Source organism: Athene noctua, chromosome 12, assembly GCF_965140245.1.
Source record: "Athene noctua chromosome 12, bAthNoc1.hap1.1, whole genome shotgun sequence".
Lineage (NCBI taxonomy): Eukaryota > Metazoa > Chordata > Aves > Strigiformes > Strigidae > Athene > Athene noctua.
Window position 1 is genome coordinate 7,120,271 of NC_134048.1, and position 15,568 is coordinate 7,135,838.

The 15,568-nt window shown below is 40.5% G+C and overlaps 1 protein-coding gene across 4 annotated transcripts in view; it reads left to right on the forward strand.

Annotated features, from left to right (window-relative positions):
* Positions 1-424: 424 nt before the first annotated feature.
* SLIT3 (slit guidance ligand 3) overlaps positions 425-15,568 on the forward strand; it is a 530,994-nt gene continuing 515,850 nt past the window's right edge. For 2 of the 4 annotated variants that reach the window (XM_074915702.1, XM_074915699.1), the window contains exon 1: positions 425-1,205. In XM_074915702.1, the coding sequence (XP_074771803.1) occupies positions 1,021-1,205 (185 nt within the window). In that variant the 5' untranslated portion in view covers positions 425-1,020. The remainder of the gene's footprint in view (positions 1,206-15,568) is intronic. The other 2 variants (XM_074915700.1, XM_074915701.1) reach the window with 2 other exon arrangements.

Sequence of the window (15,568 nt, forward strand, 5' to 3'; positions counted from 1 at the left end):
GGGAGCCCCGGCGGAGGAGGGTGACCGTCCCCCCGCCGCCGCCAGAGGGTACTCGGGGAGAGCAAACGCGGGAGACAAAAGGCGGCGAATTCCCCTCCGGGGGGAAACCCGAGACGGTTTCAGGCAGCGCCGGGCGGCGGTTCCCGCGCCGCAGCCCGCACATTCCTCACCGAAACCCGACCCGGGGCCGGGCTCGCCCCGACCGTGGGACCCGCGTCCCCCCGGCGCGGCAGGGAAGGGCGAGGGGCGGGCGTGGGTTGCGGGGAAGGGGCTGCGGGGCGCGGCGGGGGCCGGCGCGGCCCCAAACTTCCACCCTCCCAAAGTTCGGCGGCGGGTGACGTCACGGCCCCGCAGCCAATGGGCGCCGCGGGTGCTATTTTGGGAGGGGGAGGGGCGCCCCGCGCCGCGGGCGCTCGCCCGGCGGCCGTGCCGAGCCGAGCCGTGCCGAGCCGAGCCGTGCCCACTGCGCGGGGAGCGGGCGGGCAGCGCTCCGCTCCGCCGACAGCACCGCTCCGCCGCCCCTCCCGCGCCCGCGGCGGCGGCGGCAGCAGCAGTCGAGCGGCGGGAGGGAGCGCCCCGGCAGAGCGCGGCGGGGCCCCCGCGCCCCCGGTTACCTGCCCGGCCCAGGTGGGGCGATGCGGAGCGGAGGAGGCGGCGTCGGAGGTTGCCGCCGCTTCTGATGGATGTTTTGTGTGCGCTTACCCCCGCTCCCGGTTTCCCTTTCATCTGAGGACGCATCTGGCTCCGGTTCTGTTAAACTCTCTGCCTTCTGGTATCGCTCGCAGATAACAGCAAGAAGCCTGCGCCCGAGAGGCAATCCCCCACCTTCCTCCACCTAGCGTAACCTTCGCCGCCGCCTTTGAAGGTTTCTGCTGCTCCGGCGATGACGGCAGTGGTGGGCTCCCTTGGGCTGTACTAAGAGCCTCTTGTTTTCTTTTCCCTTTCTTCTTAGAGGCATTTCATCTTTAAGGGCCGGCTGCTTGCGCACACTTTTATACCCACCGAAGTGATCGAGAAACCATGTTGTCTGGTGGAAGAAGTGCGTGTCTGTGCCTTGGAATGCTCTTGAGCTTTTGGAGCTCCGCGAGTTGGATGCCTGTTGGAGGATGCCCGCATAAATGCACATGTATTGCTTCCAACGTGGATTGTCATGGACTGGGACTCAAAACTGTACCGAGGGATATTCCCAGGAATGCAGAGAGACTGTAAGTAAACATCGTTAAGGGCTCACAAGTACTTGTAGAAACACCAGGGATGAGTTTCTCCCCACCTGTCTATCAGTGCAGAGTACATACTAACGGTAGTTTCGGTAATCAAACACGGATTAATGTTTTCAGGAGGGAAGGGGAGGAGCTTTTCAGAAGTTACAGCTATCCTGCTGCTGTTCTTGCTTAAAAAAAAAAAAAAAAAAATCTGTTTCAGAGCTTGGCGAGTTTTACCGTCTCAGTTACCATCTGATTGGGCTTTGCACTGACTTGCTTGTAATGCAGTTTAGAGCCGTACCTGGAGTGCTCCCAGCGAGAATCATTGTCAGTGCAAACACCAATTTAATATGCAATTAGAAACCTGGATGTTGTCACCTGGTGACTGGTAGCAGCGTCTCCTTACTCTCTCAGCACGGTGACTTCATCACCATGGAAAAATCGACTGCTGCCATAAACTGCTACAAAGGGATAAGAATTCACGTTAAAGCAGCCTCTCATTTTTGTCTTAAACTGCTCTGGGGAAGCTGGTTGTTTAATTTTTAATCGACTGCAGGGTTTTCGGTAGTGGTGTGGTGTTGCGGGGTGCTTCCAGCCACAGCACGGGAGAGCGGAGCGAGCGTGTTCGTAGTCTTCTGGATCCCAAGTTCTCACTGCTGTTTTCCTTGACTCTTTTTACTTGCTCGATAAGTTTCTCCGGAGAAAGCTAGAAGCGAGCTCGAGCTCTCGGGAGCGGCGGTGGCCGCGGCTGGTTCAGAGGCCGGGCGCGGCTCTGCGCGGGGTCCGCGGGCACCTCGGCCCAGCGCCCCTAGTTAGTTGTGCCTCATGTGGATGAGCTGCTAACTTAAAGTGGTTCGGGGTTTGTAAGCAAACACTGGGGATCGCATGGCCTGACTTCCTAGTCTGTTTCCTTCTGGGTCACAGAGTTGGGGAAACGTCAAACTCTCAAGCAATTTTTTTCCTCCGAGGGAGGAAGCTGGATGAGGTTCCTAAGCAAACAAAGTTTTTGTGCGTAGGGTTCTCTTAAAGGCTAAGTTCTGTCCCAGAATGAACTTTTATAGCATCCTTGAATGTTTCTAAATGCTTTTCGTAGTGCTGAGAGCTCTGAAATAATAGCAATATGCAGATTTCTTACTACACTCTCCTACCCTCTGTAATATTTTGTGGCCATATCAGCCTTTCTTTTAACCCCAGCTGGGTGAGCAATAGTTTTTGGATGTCAGTGTTACAGAAAGCTCAACTTCTGTGCATGAACCTCTGTACTCTCTAGAACTGATGGGTAGCATCCTGGCAGTTTAGAGACAAAAAATAACCAACCCCGGAACAACTAACCCCACAACAAACTACTACCACAGTAGTATACCAAACCAGTCAGAGTAAGTGTGTGTGATAGCATAAATGCTTTGTATGCCTCATTGGTGAGGTGTGTGTCCATGGTTTTAAGAGTCAAAGGCTACAATTAAACTTCGAAATTTCAGGTTAAGATGATTCACAAATGCAAAGTTCATTGGCAACCTGAGAATAATTTAAAAATGGTAATTTGTTATTGCCTAAGTTTTAGGGGGACTGAATTAATTTTGTTACTAAGTTTCATTTATGAGAATGTAGTTAATAGAGATGTCAACTTTCCTTGCCTTCTGTAAGAAGCCAAGCCAAAAAAGTAAGTTTATTTGCCTTAGTATGTTAAGAAGAATGAAGGAGAGTGTAATCACTGTGCTCTTGGTCCTGATAATCTTTGGTGTTATTTACAGATAAAAATTTTAGATTAATGACTTCACGAAGAACAGTAGTAGCTTTTTCACAGTATTCAGTTTGAATTATTAACCTCAGAGACAGACTACTGATAAATATGAAATGTAGCTGTGTTGGATGTTTGGTTTTGAAAACAATGTATTATTGTAGCATTCAGTGGCTGAAACCTTGTGGAAATAGTGTACAGAGGATCACATAGTAACACAGTATTCCATATTTCTAAATACTGTCTTTGCTTTTTATTCTGTAGTCTATCACAAGCCTTTCACTGTTGTCTTCATTACAACTGTGTTTTAAAGCCTGCATCAATTATTTCAAATCTAGATTTCTACTAATTGCACTAACTTGAATTTTCTAATGTAAGCAGTAGAGAGAAAAAGACTCTATATTCCTCTGAGTCTGAATTCTGCTCATAGGTGAAACATCAGTCAGCCACCAGATGTAGCAGAGTATCTCGTTTTTCTCTGTGGTCCATGGTAACCTGTAGCTATGACCTAACACTGGGTTGAAGTGTAGTCTTTAACTAGTTTAACTCATAAAAAACCCTAAATTGATTGTATCTGAAATGACAAGGATATTTTTAATCTCAGAAATCTTTATATGTTGGGAAAATAATTTTAACATGTTTTTTGATGGCCACACACCAAGTGACTTTTTAGACACTTATGCCAGGGAAAGGTCTTCACTTCCTTCTGCATTCTCTTGAGCTAAAAATTCATCGTACCTCTTCAGGTTGGAAACTTTTTACTTTTAATTAATAAGAGATCTAATGGCATCACTTAAAATATTTTGCCACTAAGCTTTTAGAGTTATGTTTGTACAAATGTTACAGATTGCTTGGGCTAGTGGAGCCAAGTTAAATATTATTGTGTTAATATGGAAACTCCAGGAAAACAGAATCTTGGCGGGGGGGGGTGGAATCTCATATTGAGTTCTGCTAAATGAACTAGTGATCATCTTCTGAGATCCCAAGAAATGGATGTCTCCAGAGCTTTGTTTACTGATTCTTTATAAGAAATGCGATGCGTGCTGTCTTTTATTTTTTGAACACTTTGAAGATGTGTTTTTCATAAAGAGCTGTAGTTGTGATTTCTGTCTTGAGGGGAATCCACAAATTAACCAGTGATCACAGAAACAGAGTTGTAAAACTATTCTAAACTTTTTTTTTTACAAAGATTCATCTTTAATTGTAGCTTTACAAATATAGCAAGTAGTATTAGGTTTGTATTGCAGTTTACCTTCTTATTATGTTCTATGATAGTCTTCTAGTTGTGTGGCATAGATTGAAGCTTTTGCTTAGTTACATTTTGTGAAGAGCTAAAAAGAGGTGAATGTTGTATGCTACTGCACAAAAAAATGATTCAGTTTGGAGAAAGTAAGCGTTGGTTGCTTCCCCGAGTAACTTCCATTTGCATGTGTTCTCTAGAAGGAACCCTCAGAACAGCCATCATCTCATACAGGAAGTGAGAGACATGAAATTAGGCCTGGGACTTCTCCCCAAATTACAAGATATGATGCTCCACAGAGAACCTTGTACATGAGCAGGGTGATATGACAAGCCCCAAGGTCAGCTATTAGTATTTACTGATCCTTTCCACATTGCTAAGTAACTTAACTTCCTACCAGAAAAAGACCTTTTGTGTTGGGGAAAAAAACTAATATTAGTTAACTTTTGGGGGTGGGCACAGGGGTTCTTTTATTTAAACTATGCAACAGACAGGAGGTTTTGTGCCAGTAAAGGAAGCAGAAGTTAGGATTTAGAAATTAAGAATGTGTAAATACATCCATAAAAATCTTGAATCTTTTACTTTCTGAAAAGCTCCTTAGGATTGCTTCATGAAACTCCTCTAATCAGACTTATGTGAATCTCTATTTATGTAATTTTCTTTAGTGAAAATCTTTTCTATATATGTAAAATGCTATACCTGTGGCTTTTTATAGCACTTAATGATGATAGTCAAATTGAGTTTGAAATGATTTGTAAATGCAGTGAGCAGATCAAAGCCACCTGCTTGACAGTTGTGTTCTTCAGTTCCATAAGGAACAAGTGATATGGAGAAATGTTCAGAAGTCTTCTGGGTCAGTATCTGCTTTCTGTTTGAATATGAATCATGAACCTTCGTGTTTTTCCTTCCATTCATGTCACTTCCCTGTCTGTTAGCAGCACATTATATATGTGTAAAAGTTTCTTTGGAGAATTTAGCCATGTTTGAGTTACGGATGAATTTATACTTGGTGGCTTGGAATCTTGTTTAATTGATAGCTTGCCTGTGTTTAATTGTTGTTTTGTTTTGACTTGTACTTTGAAGGATTCTTTACCTTGCTGAATTGATAAAGCTTGCAAGGCTAATCTGTTCTGTGCTTTGTCTGAGTAGCTAAATTGAGTGTGTCCACATTTAGGTGCAATTTAGAAGCTTAGTCATCTGCTTACTCTGGAGTTTTCATGTGGTCTGGGGTTTCTGTTATACAAATATATTATTATGGTGTTTTTGGCCTAGGTGCATGCAGCTGCTGAAGTTGCACTGGCTTGTAATAAGTCTTCAACTTCCTCAATTTTGTCTCCAAATTAAATCTAAGCTCCTGTCTTGAATGCTTCCATATTACTGCACAACGCAATGTTAAACACATGCAAATATAATTATACTGACTCTTACACTGACATTTTGTGTTTCTAGAATTCTTCCCACTAGGATTACCACTCATTTGTTTGTGTAGTAATACTCTTCAAAACCTTGCATGGAGCTTTCCTCATCCTCCCTGTCCTAGGTCAAGTGTCAATAAGTAAATATACGTGACTTCAACTTCGAAGAGCTTTCTCTCAGAGATACTGATCCTGGGAAAACTTGACCGAGTTGTTTAATTTGAATACTTCCTATTACTAACAACGCTGACTACTTGTGTTTGACTCGACATTGACATGCACTTGTATAGGATCAGAGTCTTGCTATATTAAATTCGTTACCTGGTTTTGAAGTGATGGAAACAGGAAGGAGGATGATATTAGCTATTCTAATTTGGTAGCTACAGAAGCGAATAGTGGCCATTGCCATGTTGTCTGTGTTCACTTGCACAAATTTGGATTAGATTCTGAGATCAAAGGGACCAGACTACTGCAGAATTTTTTAATGTGTTGCTCTGAGACTATTCACTGTTTTCATATTCTTACTTTCACAGCTGAGTATTGATTCGTGCAAAAGAACTAGGTGAAAGGAAAGTTGCCCCTCTAAAGAACATCTGTTGCCTTTTAGGAAGCCCTAAAATACAGATGATGAGTATTGCTTTTTCCCCGCTGGAATTTGTGTGTGTATGAGTTCGGGGAAGTATATACTGAAGTCAGCATAGCTTACCTATATAGACAGATTGTGAAGACATAAATAAGTAAATCCTAATAATCTTTTATTTGTACCCTGTATAAAAATCCTTCTGTTGTACGCTGTCACTTCTAAGTTGATTGCTATGAACTCCTTTGACCTTCATAGTGAGGTACTATCAGTAATCTTCTGGAATGTCACTGCCAAACATTTTTCATGCTTTTTTTTTTTTTTTTTTTTTTTTTTTTTTTTTTTAGTTCAAGCATTTTCAGTTATGTTTAAAACAAAGATAACCTGTCCTGCATGGACATTAACATCTGATACAGTTTGTTGACTGCATTTCGGTAGTATCTAAGTTATTCCTCAGCTTTCACAGAGTAGAAAGAAAATGGTTTTCCCACAGAAATCACACAAGATGCTTGGGGAGTTATAAGGGTGATAGGGGAAAAGCAATTGGCTCTAATAAGGAAATTCAGTGAGTAAATTTCAGCTATTTTAAGTTAGGAATTGAGCTTGTTTACTGGAGGGACTGTTCAGAAGACATACCAGGATGTGTTCCCTCCCAGGAACTAGTTGCTCAAATGACTCAAAGCTTAATTTTTCTAGAACTCCTGATACAGTTCTTGAGGTGCCCACAGTGCTTTATTTCCCTTGGCTGCCTGTTGTTGCCACTGATCTTTTAAAATGAATAGTTTTTTGTCTGTTGGCGGTCTAGTGCGATCCATTTTTCCTTGATTAGACGATTTAATTATTTCTGAACAAAAATGGAGAAGAGAAGCCATTGGTTAATATTGTAGATATGTTGGCTTATGCTTGATCCCCTAGAAATTAATGGAAAATCATTTTGCTTCAAGTTCAAAGTTGAAATGGGCCAGGATCCGTTCCTAGTCACAACTGTGTTGCTCTGTTTTCCATGTATTACGCCTGCTAAGGATGCTGTAATGTTCAGACAAATTTTCTAAAGACTGAACTTGAATTGAGCTCTTTCACCTTTTGACTGGGGATTGCAGTTGACCACTCAAGTAATTTTTCAAGCAAATGAAATAATTTAATTTGTGGCTTTTTCAAAAAACTATATCTAAATATATCACTCCCCCCCCCAAGTAATTCCTGGTTTCTCTTATCTTTTTAGTTTTTCCTTACTTGGCTCTTTTTCTCTAAATTTGAACCTTCAAAGTATAACTACATCTTGTTACTGAAGTAACACACGTAGCTCTTTCCAATTCAGAATGATTGCGAACTTCAAAGTTCTAGAGCCTCTCTTTTGTCTTCAAAGGTGCCTCCAGCCTTACAAGGTACTGCACTGTAGCAAGCTCCTTGTGATTAAAAGGATGTTTCTTCCTTTCGAAGTTAACCTGAAAGACTCAAATGCCTAATATGAAATGCAGGTCTGCTGCTGGGCTTGACGCTTCACTGTGTCTCCTAATACTATGACTACTGAATTATTTCAAATGTTGTGTTAACATCAGGAAGAGCTTGTGGAATGTTCTTCATAAGTGACTTAGTACCTTTTAGTTCTTTCACTTGTTTGATCTCTGCAACTACAGACAGATAGTGGATCAGGTAAAGAATTTCTGTGGCTCAGTATTGAAACTCGTTTCAGCAGTGGCTGATCTGTGGCTGGGGAGAGGTGTGACTGAGCAAGTATTCTTCTCCGGTGCTAGCAGAATATGCATTTAGTTTTAAGTAGAGCCAGCTTTCTGGTGGAGTCTTGATGATGGCAGCTGTAGGAATCAACACGCATATCCTCTGTCTTGTAGTTCCACAGCTCTCTAAAGGGGCTCCTCTTTGCCTCTTTGGTTTATTTCTTGCTCCCGCAAGACAAAGTGGTGGTGTTTGTCCTCTTCAAGTTGAGACAAGGCAAATTTCTAACTTCAGGTGAGGAACGAAGGCAGAAGTCAAGATAACTTTGAGGGGAAAAAAGCTAAAGTGAGCTTCAGATGGTAAAGCTTTCTGGAGAAAAAGAATGTTGGTGATATCAAGGAGAATGACTAGAAGTAACATGTGGCAAAGATTTCTTCAGGTGACTGTCCATCCCTATGTTCCTGCTACAGGAACATGTAGATGACCAGTGGTGTTCAGAAAATGTTATCAGGATAGATAAATTTCATGCCTTGTCCTCTTGTGAAGTCCTTGAAATATGCTGGTAGAATGTATCCTTGGCTCCTTTAAGCTCCTTGGGTGACAGGGAGTTTCTAATAATTCTTGTTGATTCAAGTGCACTATTACAATGTTACATGGATTTTGGGTTGGGGCTGCTGTTGTCACTCCTATCCCTTTTATGTTCATTAATGGGTTTTGCTTGTTAGTGTAAGGCTGTATCAGTTTGACTTTTTTGTTGGTTTTTAAGTAATTTTCAGGATAAGAATGGGCTGGGTTCTAGTGATTGCAACAAGGCTTAAGCTATTCAGTTTTCAGTGTTGTTAAAGTCTTTTCTCCAGAGATATGTAATGCTCTATTTTCAAATCTGTTTTCAGTGTTGTCCAGTCAAATGTATTAAGATCCTGCCCGGCTCTCATCGGTGACAAGAGCTACTTCTTCCCCATTGAGAAATGGCCTTGTAACTATCTGACAGTATTTCTAGTGGTACTAAACATATAAAAGATTTGTTTACCTATTTGCATAAGGAGAACAGGTCTGTGATCTTGTAGTCAGAGTAGATTTTAGATGAGTTGAGGGCGATCTTCGTAGGAAAGAGAGTTTAAGAGGCTGATCCTTATCTCTCTGCCAGTTATTTTCAGCTCTTTTTTTTTTTCTTACCCCAACTGAATCTGGTCTGTCAGTTGTCTCTGTCAGAATAAATTTGTCTTGTATTTCGGTTTTACACCATCTGTTTGACTGCAATGTATGTTTTTAATCCTATGATTGATAGATTTCTGGAGCTTTTAATTAGGTTTTTACCTTTTTGTCTGTGATTTCCTTCTCTTTGTGAGACCTTAATTTAATTTTGGCCCTCAGGTGGAAATAATTTTAACTGATGCCTGTATTTTTTCCTTTTCTGTCACTGATGAGGGGAGCATTTTCAATAACCATCAGTTCAGATAAAATGAAGAAGAAAACTTTGTGTTTTAAAGCTAGTCTGTCTTAGGTTTCCATCAAGCAATCTGCAGAACCTATCTGAAATTTACTTCTAAATTGATTTCAGAATTTATATTGCTCACCAACTCACTTTTTACCTATGCTTTCCTGAAAACTTGCAGTACTGGTGCAGAAATTATGTTGAAGGGACCTCTTCGGAGAGCCCTCTGTGCTTCCTGCAGGGAGGTCAGTATGACTGCCCACCTACTTCACTTGCGTGGTGAAGAATCAGCTTTGTGGAAGTAGTATCAGCTTACTCATGAAGACCCTCAAACACATATTAAATGTATTTAGAGTCCAAGCAACACTGAGAATTTTGGGAGATAACATTCTTATCACAGATACCTGGCTAGCTGCTGCGTGAACCTGTGTTCATTCCAGTCTGAGGCGCAAGGCTTTTAGCAGTGATGCTATATTTAGGAGTTTAATTGGAGAGACTTCAACCCTCTTCTGCTGTGTGGGGTTACTCAAGTGACATTATGTTGTGGCAGTACATATGGGAAATAACCCAAGAGAACACGACAAATCAGTTGCCTGTAATTTTTCAGAAGGTTTTCTCCACGTACCTTCACAGTTGTTCCTGTCTACACAGACAGAAGATTGGTGGTTCTGTTTCAGCCAGGGCTCCGTGTAAGTGGAGGGATGAAGTGCTCTGGTGGTTAATAATTTGGAGATCAGTAACCCATTTTAACAGCCTGTGAACATGCTTGTAGAAGGTGGAGGGGGTATGGTCATGAACTCCATTTCTGATAGATTTTTTTTTTTTTAATTATTTTTTTTCCTTCCATGTTGATGCTCTTGCTTGGGAGGAGCTGTTCTTATTTAAAAAAAAAAAAAAGGTTGCTTTGCAAAATTTCAAATTTACTGCAATTTTCATGATATCAGTTAAAAATATGTAATCCAAGTTAGGCTACTTCATAGTGGAGTACAGTGCCTGCTGTAGTGATGATCAGTGTTGTTGCATCTGCTTGTCTTCATCCCTTTGCTCTTTTTGTCTTTGCTGAAAGCCCTTTGGCACTTGCTTGTTTGTACGGTGCTTAAGATGAAGAAATCTTGAGCTATTGTAAAGGTGCTCCTAGGCATGAAAACAAACGGTAATAAATTTCATGTTAGTGAATCTGAAGTTCTGACTTGCAAAATAACAGCACTATAAAACACAGGTTTTAATGTCTGGCTTCAACCTCTTTTTTCCACGAGCTAGATTCTGTCAAGGTTGGCTGCTTCACTGGGGCAGTAGAGTGGAGGGGAAGGGTATGTGAATGAACATTCTCATGAAATGTTTCAAAAGATAAGCATTTAACTATTACAGAAATAACATGCTGAAAGCAGAGGCATAGGTGCATTCTTGTGCATACTAATGGCGGACTAATTCTCAATCTTTGTTTTTTCAGTTGGTCTTCCTTTATTCCTGGCTGGTAAGGAATGTGTTAGTTAACTTGTACAGAAGAAATGTATTAGCAGATTGTAAGGTGTTACTGGTGCAGGTTGTTATGGTACCCTTAATAAATAACCTTTGATAGTTTCAAGAGATATAGGCAGTGAGTTGTGAGCTTTATGCACTTTCTCGGGTCATAGTAAAATGAAAAGCTTTAAGTCAGCTCAGCCAAACTGTCCTACTGTATTGTTTTCACTGACATTTTCTCTGGGCATGCAGTGGTGAATAATGAGCAATCCTTCAGATATTTTAGCAGCTTTTAAGTCTGAAGTATTTGGTTGTCTGTCTGGCAAAAATGGTTATTAGCATTAGCAGCAGATATTACGTAGTACTGACCTAATACAAAAACTTGGCTTGGAAAAGCTTTTTCCACAAACAACTTGCCCCAAAGTAGAAAAGGTTCAAGTTGTTAACTTCAGTTTTCCTTTAGAGATTCCAAAAAAACTCATCCTAAAATGAAAGACATTTCCCTTGAATTTTGTAAATATGTTCCTTGGGATATGCTGTCTTGTCAAAGGATGATCAAAAAAATTCTCAGTTGTTACCCAGACTTCTATGTAAGAGTATAATTTAGCTTTACATTAATGATTCCCCCCCCCCCCCCCTTACAATAAGAAAATAGCAAAGAACACATAATCCTTGATTGTCTATTTCTTCTGCTTTAGAATATAATAAGTAGCATGTAAAGCTCATAAGCTCATAACAAATGTGGTCACATGACATCAAGCCTATTGGAGTTAATCACTGCATGTTTGTGTACTGGTCATCCACAGATACAGGGACACTAATGTTTTAATTAAACAGTTGTAGTCTTTAAATATGACTCAGAAATTTTAGCAAGAAAACACTGCATCCTGGAAGTAGTTCAAATGTTTTGTGCCTTCTGTTAGTCATAAAGTATATTTTGCCTCGACTTTAGTGGGACCCTAACATATATATTTTCCTCAAATTTATCTTTTGTTTGTCTGATGGTTTTGTTTAGACTGGGGGGGCATTATGTTAAATACATTTTTTGAAATGCTGGTTTTAGGAAAAACTTGGGTGAAACATCTTTGCTTGGTGAGGGTGGCAGTGGTTACTGTATCATTTAGTGAGGTGGGAACTTCTGGGTCACAAGCTTCTCTGAAATAGTTGTAGAGTGATGAGAAGAGGCTAGTCATCTCATCTTGAAGTGGTAGAGGTTGTGTTTTAAGAATATAGCTGGGGAGCAAAAAGAAGAACTCGTAAGGAAATCATACAGGGAAGCAATTGTGCATTTCTAAAATGTCTAAATAAATGTAGTAGGAAGGAAAGCTGGAGACAAGAATCAAGTGGTGAAACAAGACACAGAAGTAAAATTCTTGAGCAAAGAAAACTAGTTTTCCAGAAATTGAAGTATTGCGAAACAAAGCCCTGAGACAAAGGCTGGTTCTTCAGAATGAGATGAAAACACACATCTGGATATAAGTTTCTCAGATAAGAAAGTCAAAGTATAAGAATCAGCCCAATGAACCTTTGGAGTTGTGAATTTTAATAGAGAACATATGAAAAGGCAGCAAAATATATCAATCAAAAATGTTTTATGGATTTTTTTGGGTTGTTTGGTGGTTTTTTTGCTTTGTTTTTTGGTTGGTTGGGGTTTTTTTTTGTTGTTTGGTGTTTTTTGTTGTTTTCGTTTTTGTTTTTTTTCCCTGGGAAGTTCTTTAGCTGCTTGCTTATGAAGTTTCTTAGAAGTTGAAAATGAATTATTCCCAGTTGGTGTTAACTTCATTTTATAGCATAGATATTTTCCAAGGCTGTTCTTCCATAGTTCTTAGATATATAATAGGCGTAGTGCAAAGTGGTTCTATGAGCATGAGTAGTTTCAGTAACTTGAAATATCAAATATGTGTGCCAAGTCTCATTCAGGAGAACTTGAGTTTTGTGTTTATTTAGCAAACATATTGAAATCAATTCAACTTTACTCCAGCAACTACAGTTGAAAACAAGTTGGAGGAGGACAAGGTGGGACAGAGAAGATGGGAATCTAAATGAGTGAAGAAAATTGCATGTGACATCTGGATGCTAACTTGGTTAAATCCAAGCTATCCACAGCTTGCTTCAGAATTTCATTTTACATATTAAAAAACCTGTCCTACATCTTTTATTGGAACTTCTTGGGTTAATCTGCTCCTTAGTGTCTATGGTAGACATGTACACTCAGTGTGGTGGTACTTGGATGGGATAGAGTTGGTGAAACTGGATACTTGTTAAATTAAAAAAAAGCCCTCCTGAACAACAACACCAAAAACCAAACACAGAGACATCTATTACCTTTTCAGGGAAAGATCTCCTGGGAAGAATTTCTAGTTTGTGCACGTTTGAATGTGAGCAAGGAGATGAAATCAAGGCTTGGTTTTCATGTCAGGCTTCACTAAAATAATGTTTTGGTTGGTAGAACTTTTTTCCAAGTCATCAAGAATTACAGCAGTCAGAAGCAGGAATTTCATGTCCTAAACATCAAATTGTTTGTATTAGTGAAGAGCACCTAAACAACAGTTTCTTCACAGCATTACATTCAGTCATGTACCACATAGTAAAGTGAAATACAGACTTAAATGCAAACATCAGATATTGTCTCTGTGGAATAAAGCAGTGTGAATTTTCCTGAAGTTTACATGCAGTGGTGTTTTTTCCCCTGGTGAGCTGCTTGTGCTTGGTTCTGTACAGAATTAAAAAACCTGAAACTGACAAAAAAGTGTGGAGAAGAGTCAGGGCAAAAAACCAATCTAATGAAAAATAGTAATTTTTTCCGTCCTTGTTTCTTACTATTTATTGCTTTCTCTTCTAGAAGTCCTTAATTAACATTAAATTGTCATTAAACACACTGAAAAAAATTGCTGAAATTTGGGGAATATATAAGTGTTTGCTGTAAATTGTAGTAATGACATTAACTCTGAAGAATGCTCATACTTAGAAGATTTTTCTGAAGTTATCACGGTTATTATGGGTTATATTTTACATTGATTTACAAGGTATACCTATTTGAGATAGTGAATGCAAATTCATTTGGGTAACCTTTAAAAGTCCAGAAGTGATGAAGACTGAAGTGCAGGCATGTATCTATTCATATCCTGATGAGAGTATCCGTTTGATAGTTGAGTGAAAATATGGCCAAAAGAATGTTTGACACTGCCAGATTTCTACCTGTATAACTGCTTGTTCTTCATTGGAACAGCACTGGACCGATGCAACCACCTAATGTCTATACAGTGTGTTGGATATGAAAGATGAGCTACAGATATAGGAGTTTAGTAGGAATAGTTAAAGAAGATCAAGAATTTAAAAGAAATAAGTAAAAAATGAAGTTTTTATACATGCAGATGTTAATTTTTTATTTTTACTATGAATGAAAGTGATACTTGAGCTAGTATGACATATTACTGTACTTCTTTCTCTATAATATGTACAGTCCTGGCTTTGTATTTCTTCACGTTTCTGTAGCAACTGTATTTTAAAGTATTTTCTGTAGTTATCTTAGTGCTTCATATTTAAAGCTTTCTACTAACCCTTCTCATCCCCTCAAAACAAAAACCAACAAACAAACGCTTTACCCTTTTCTTTGTAGAAAATATAGAATTGTAGAATCTTTAAGGTTGGAAGGTACTTCAGGAGGTCTCCTAGTCTGGCCTCTGCTTGGAGCAGGGTCAGCATGGAATTCAGACCAGGTTACACAGGAATTTGTCCAGTTGGGTCTTGAAAACAACTGCACCTTTATGCAACCTGTTCCATAGTTTGACTGTCCAGATAGTAACAAGTTGTTATTTTTTCTTTTTATAAAACAACCAGAATCACTTGTATTTGAATTTATAATCATTGTATCTCTTCTGCCACATACCTCGTTAAAGACTCTCGTTCCATTTTCAGAGCAAACCCTCTGTAGGTATTGGAAGACTGCTCTTCAGTCACTCAAAGCCTGCCCTTCTCCAGACTAAGTAAGCTAATCTTCCTCAGACTTGTCATATGTAGTCAAGTCCCTTGATCATTTCAGTGGTATTTTACTGGACTGGCACAAGTTTATTAGTAGCATCTTCCTTGGACTGAGATGCCCGAAACTGGACACAGTATTCCCCATATAGTTGAGAATGACACTGTTCTTACTTAATCCAGAGATGGTTTTTTTAGCGTAGAAGGCATTCAGGTTGGCCAAGCACAATTTAACTTTGGTAATTCTATTAGTTAATTTCAGTCATCATCTCTTTTGTGTGCCCAGAAGTCACTTGTAAAAGTATTTGCACTGACTTTTCGAGGAACCAAAATGAGGCTGAAGCTGACCAGCCTGCACTTCACCATATACTTCAGCAGTGTGCCCAGGTGGCCAAGAAGGCCAATGGCATCCTGGCTTGTGTCAGCAATAGCGTGGCCAGCAGGGACAGGGAAGGGATCTCGCCCCTTGGTGCTGGTGAGGCCGCACCTCGATTCCTGTGTTCAGTTTTGGGCCCCTCACTACAAAAAGGACATTGAATGACTCGAACATGTCCAGAGAAGGGCTACAAAGCTGCTCAAGGGTCTGGAACACATACCCTGTGAGGAGCGGCTGAGGGAACTGGGATTGTTTAGTCTGGAGAAGAGGAGGCTGAGGGGAGACCTTATCACCCTCTACAACTACCTGAAAGGAAGCTGCAGAGAGCTGGGGATGAGCCTCTTTAGCCTGGTAGAAAGCGACAGGACAAGAGGGAATGGCCTCAAGTTGCGCCAGGGAAAGATCAGACTAGATTTAGGAAGCATTTCTTTACAGAAGGTGGTGTTGGGCGTTGGAATGGGCTGCCCAG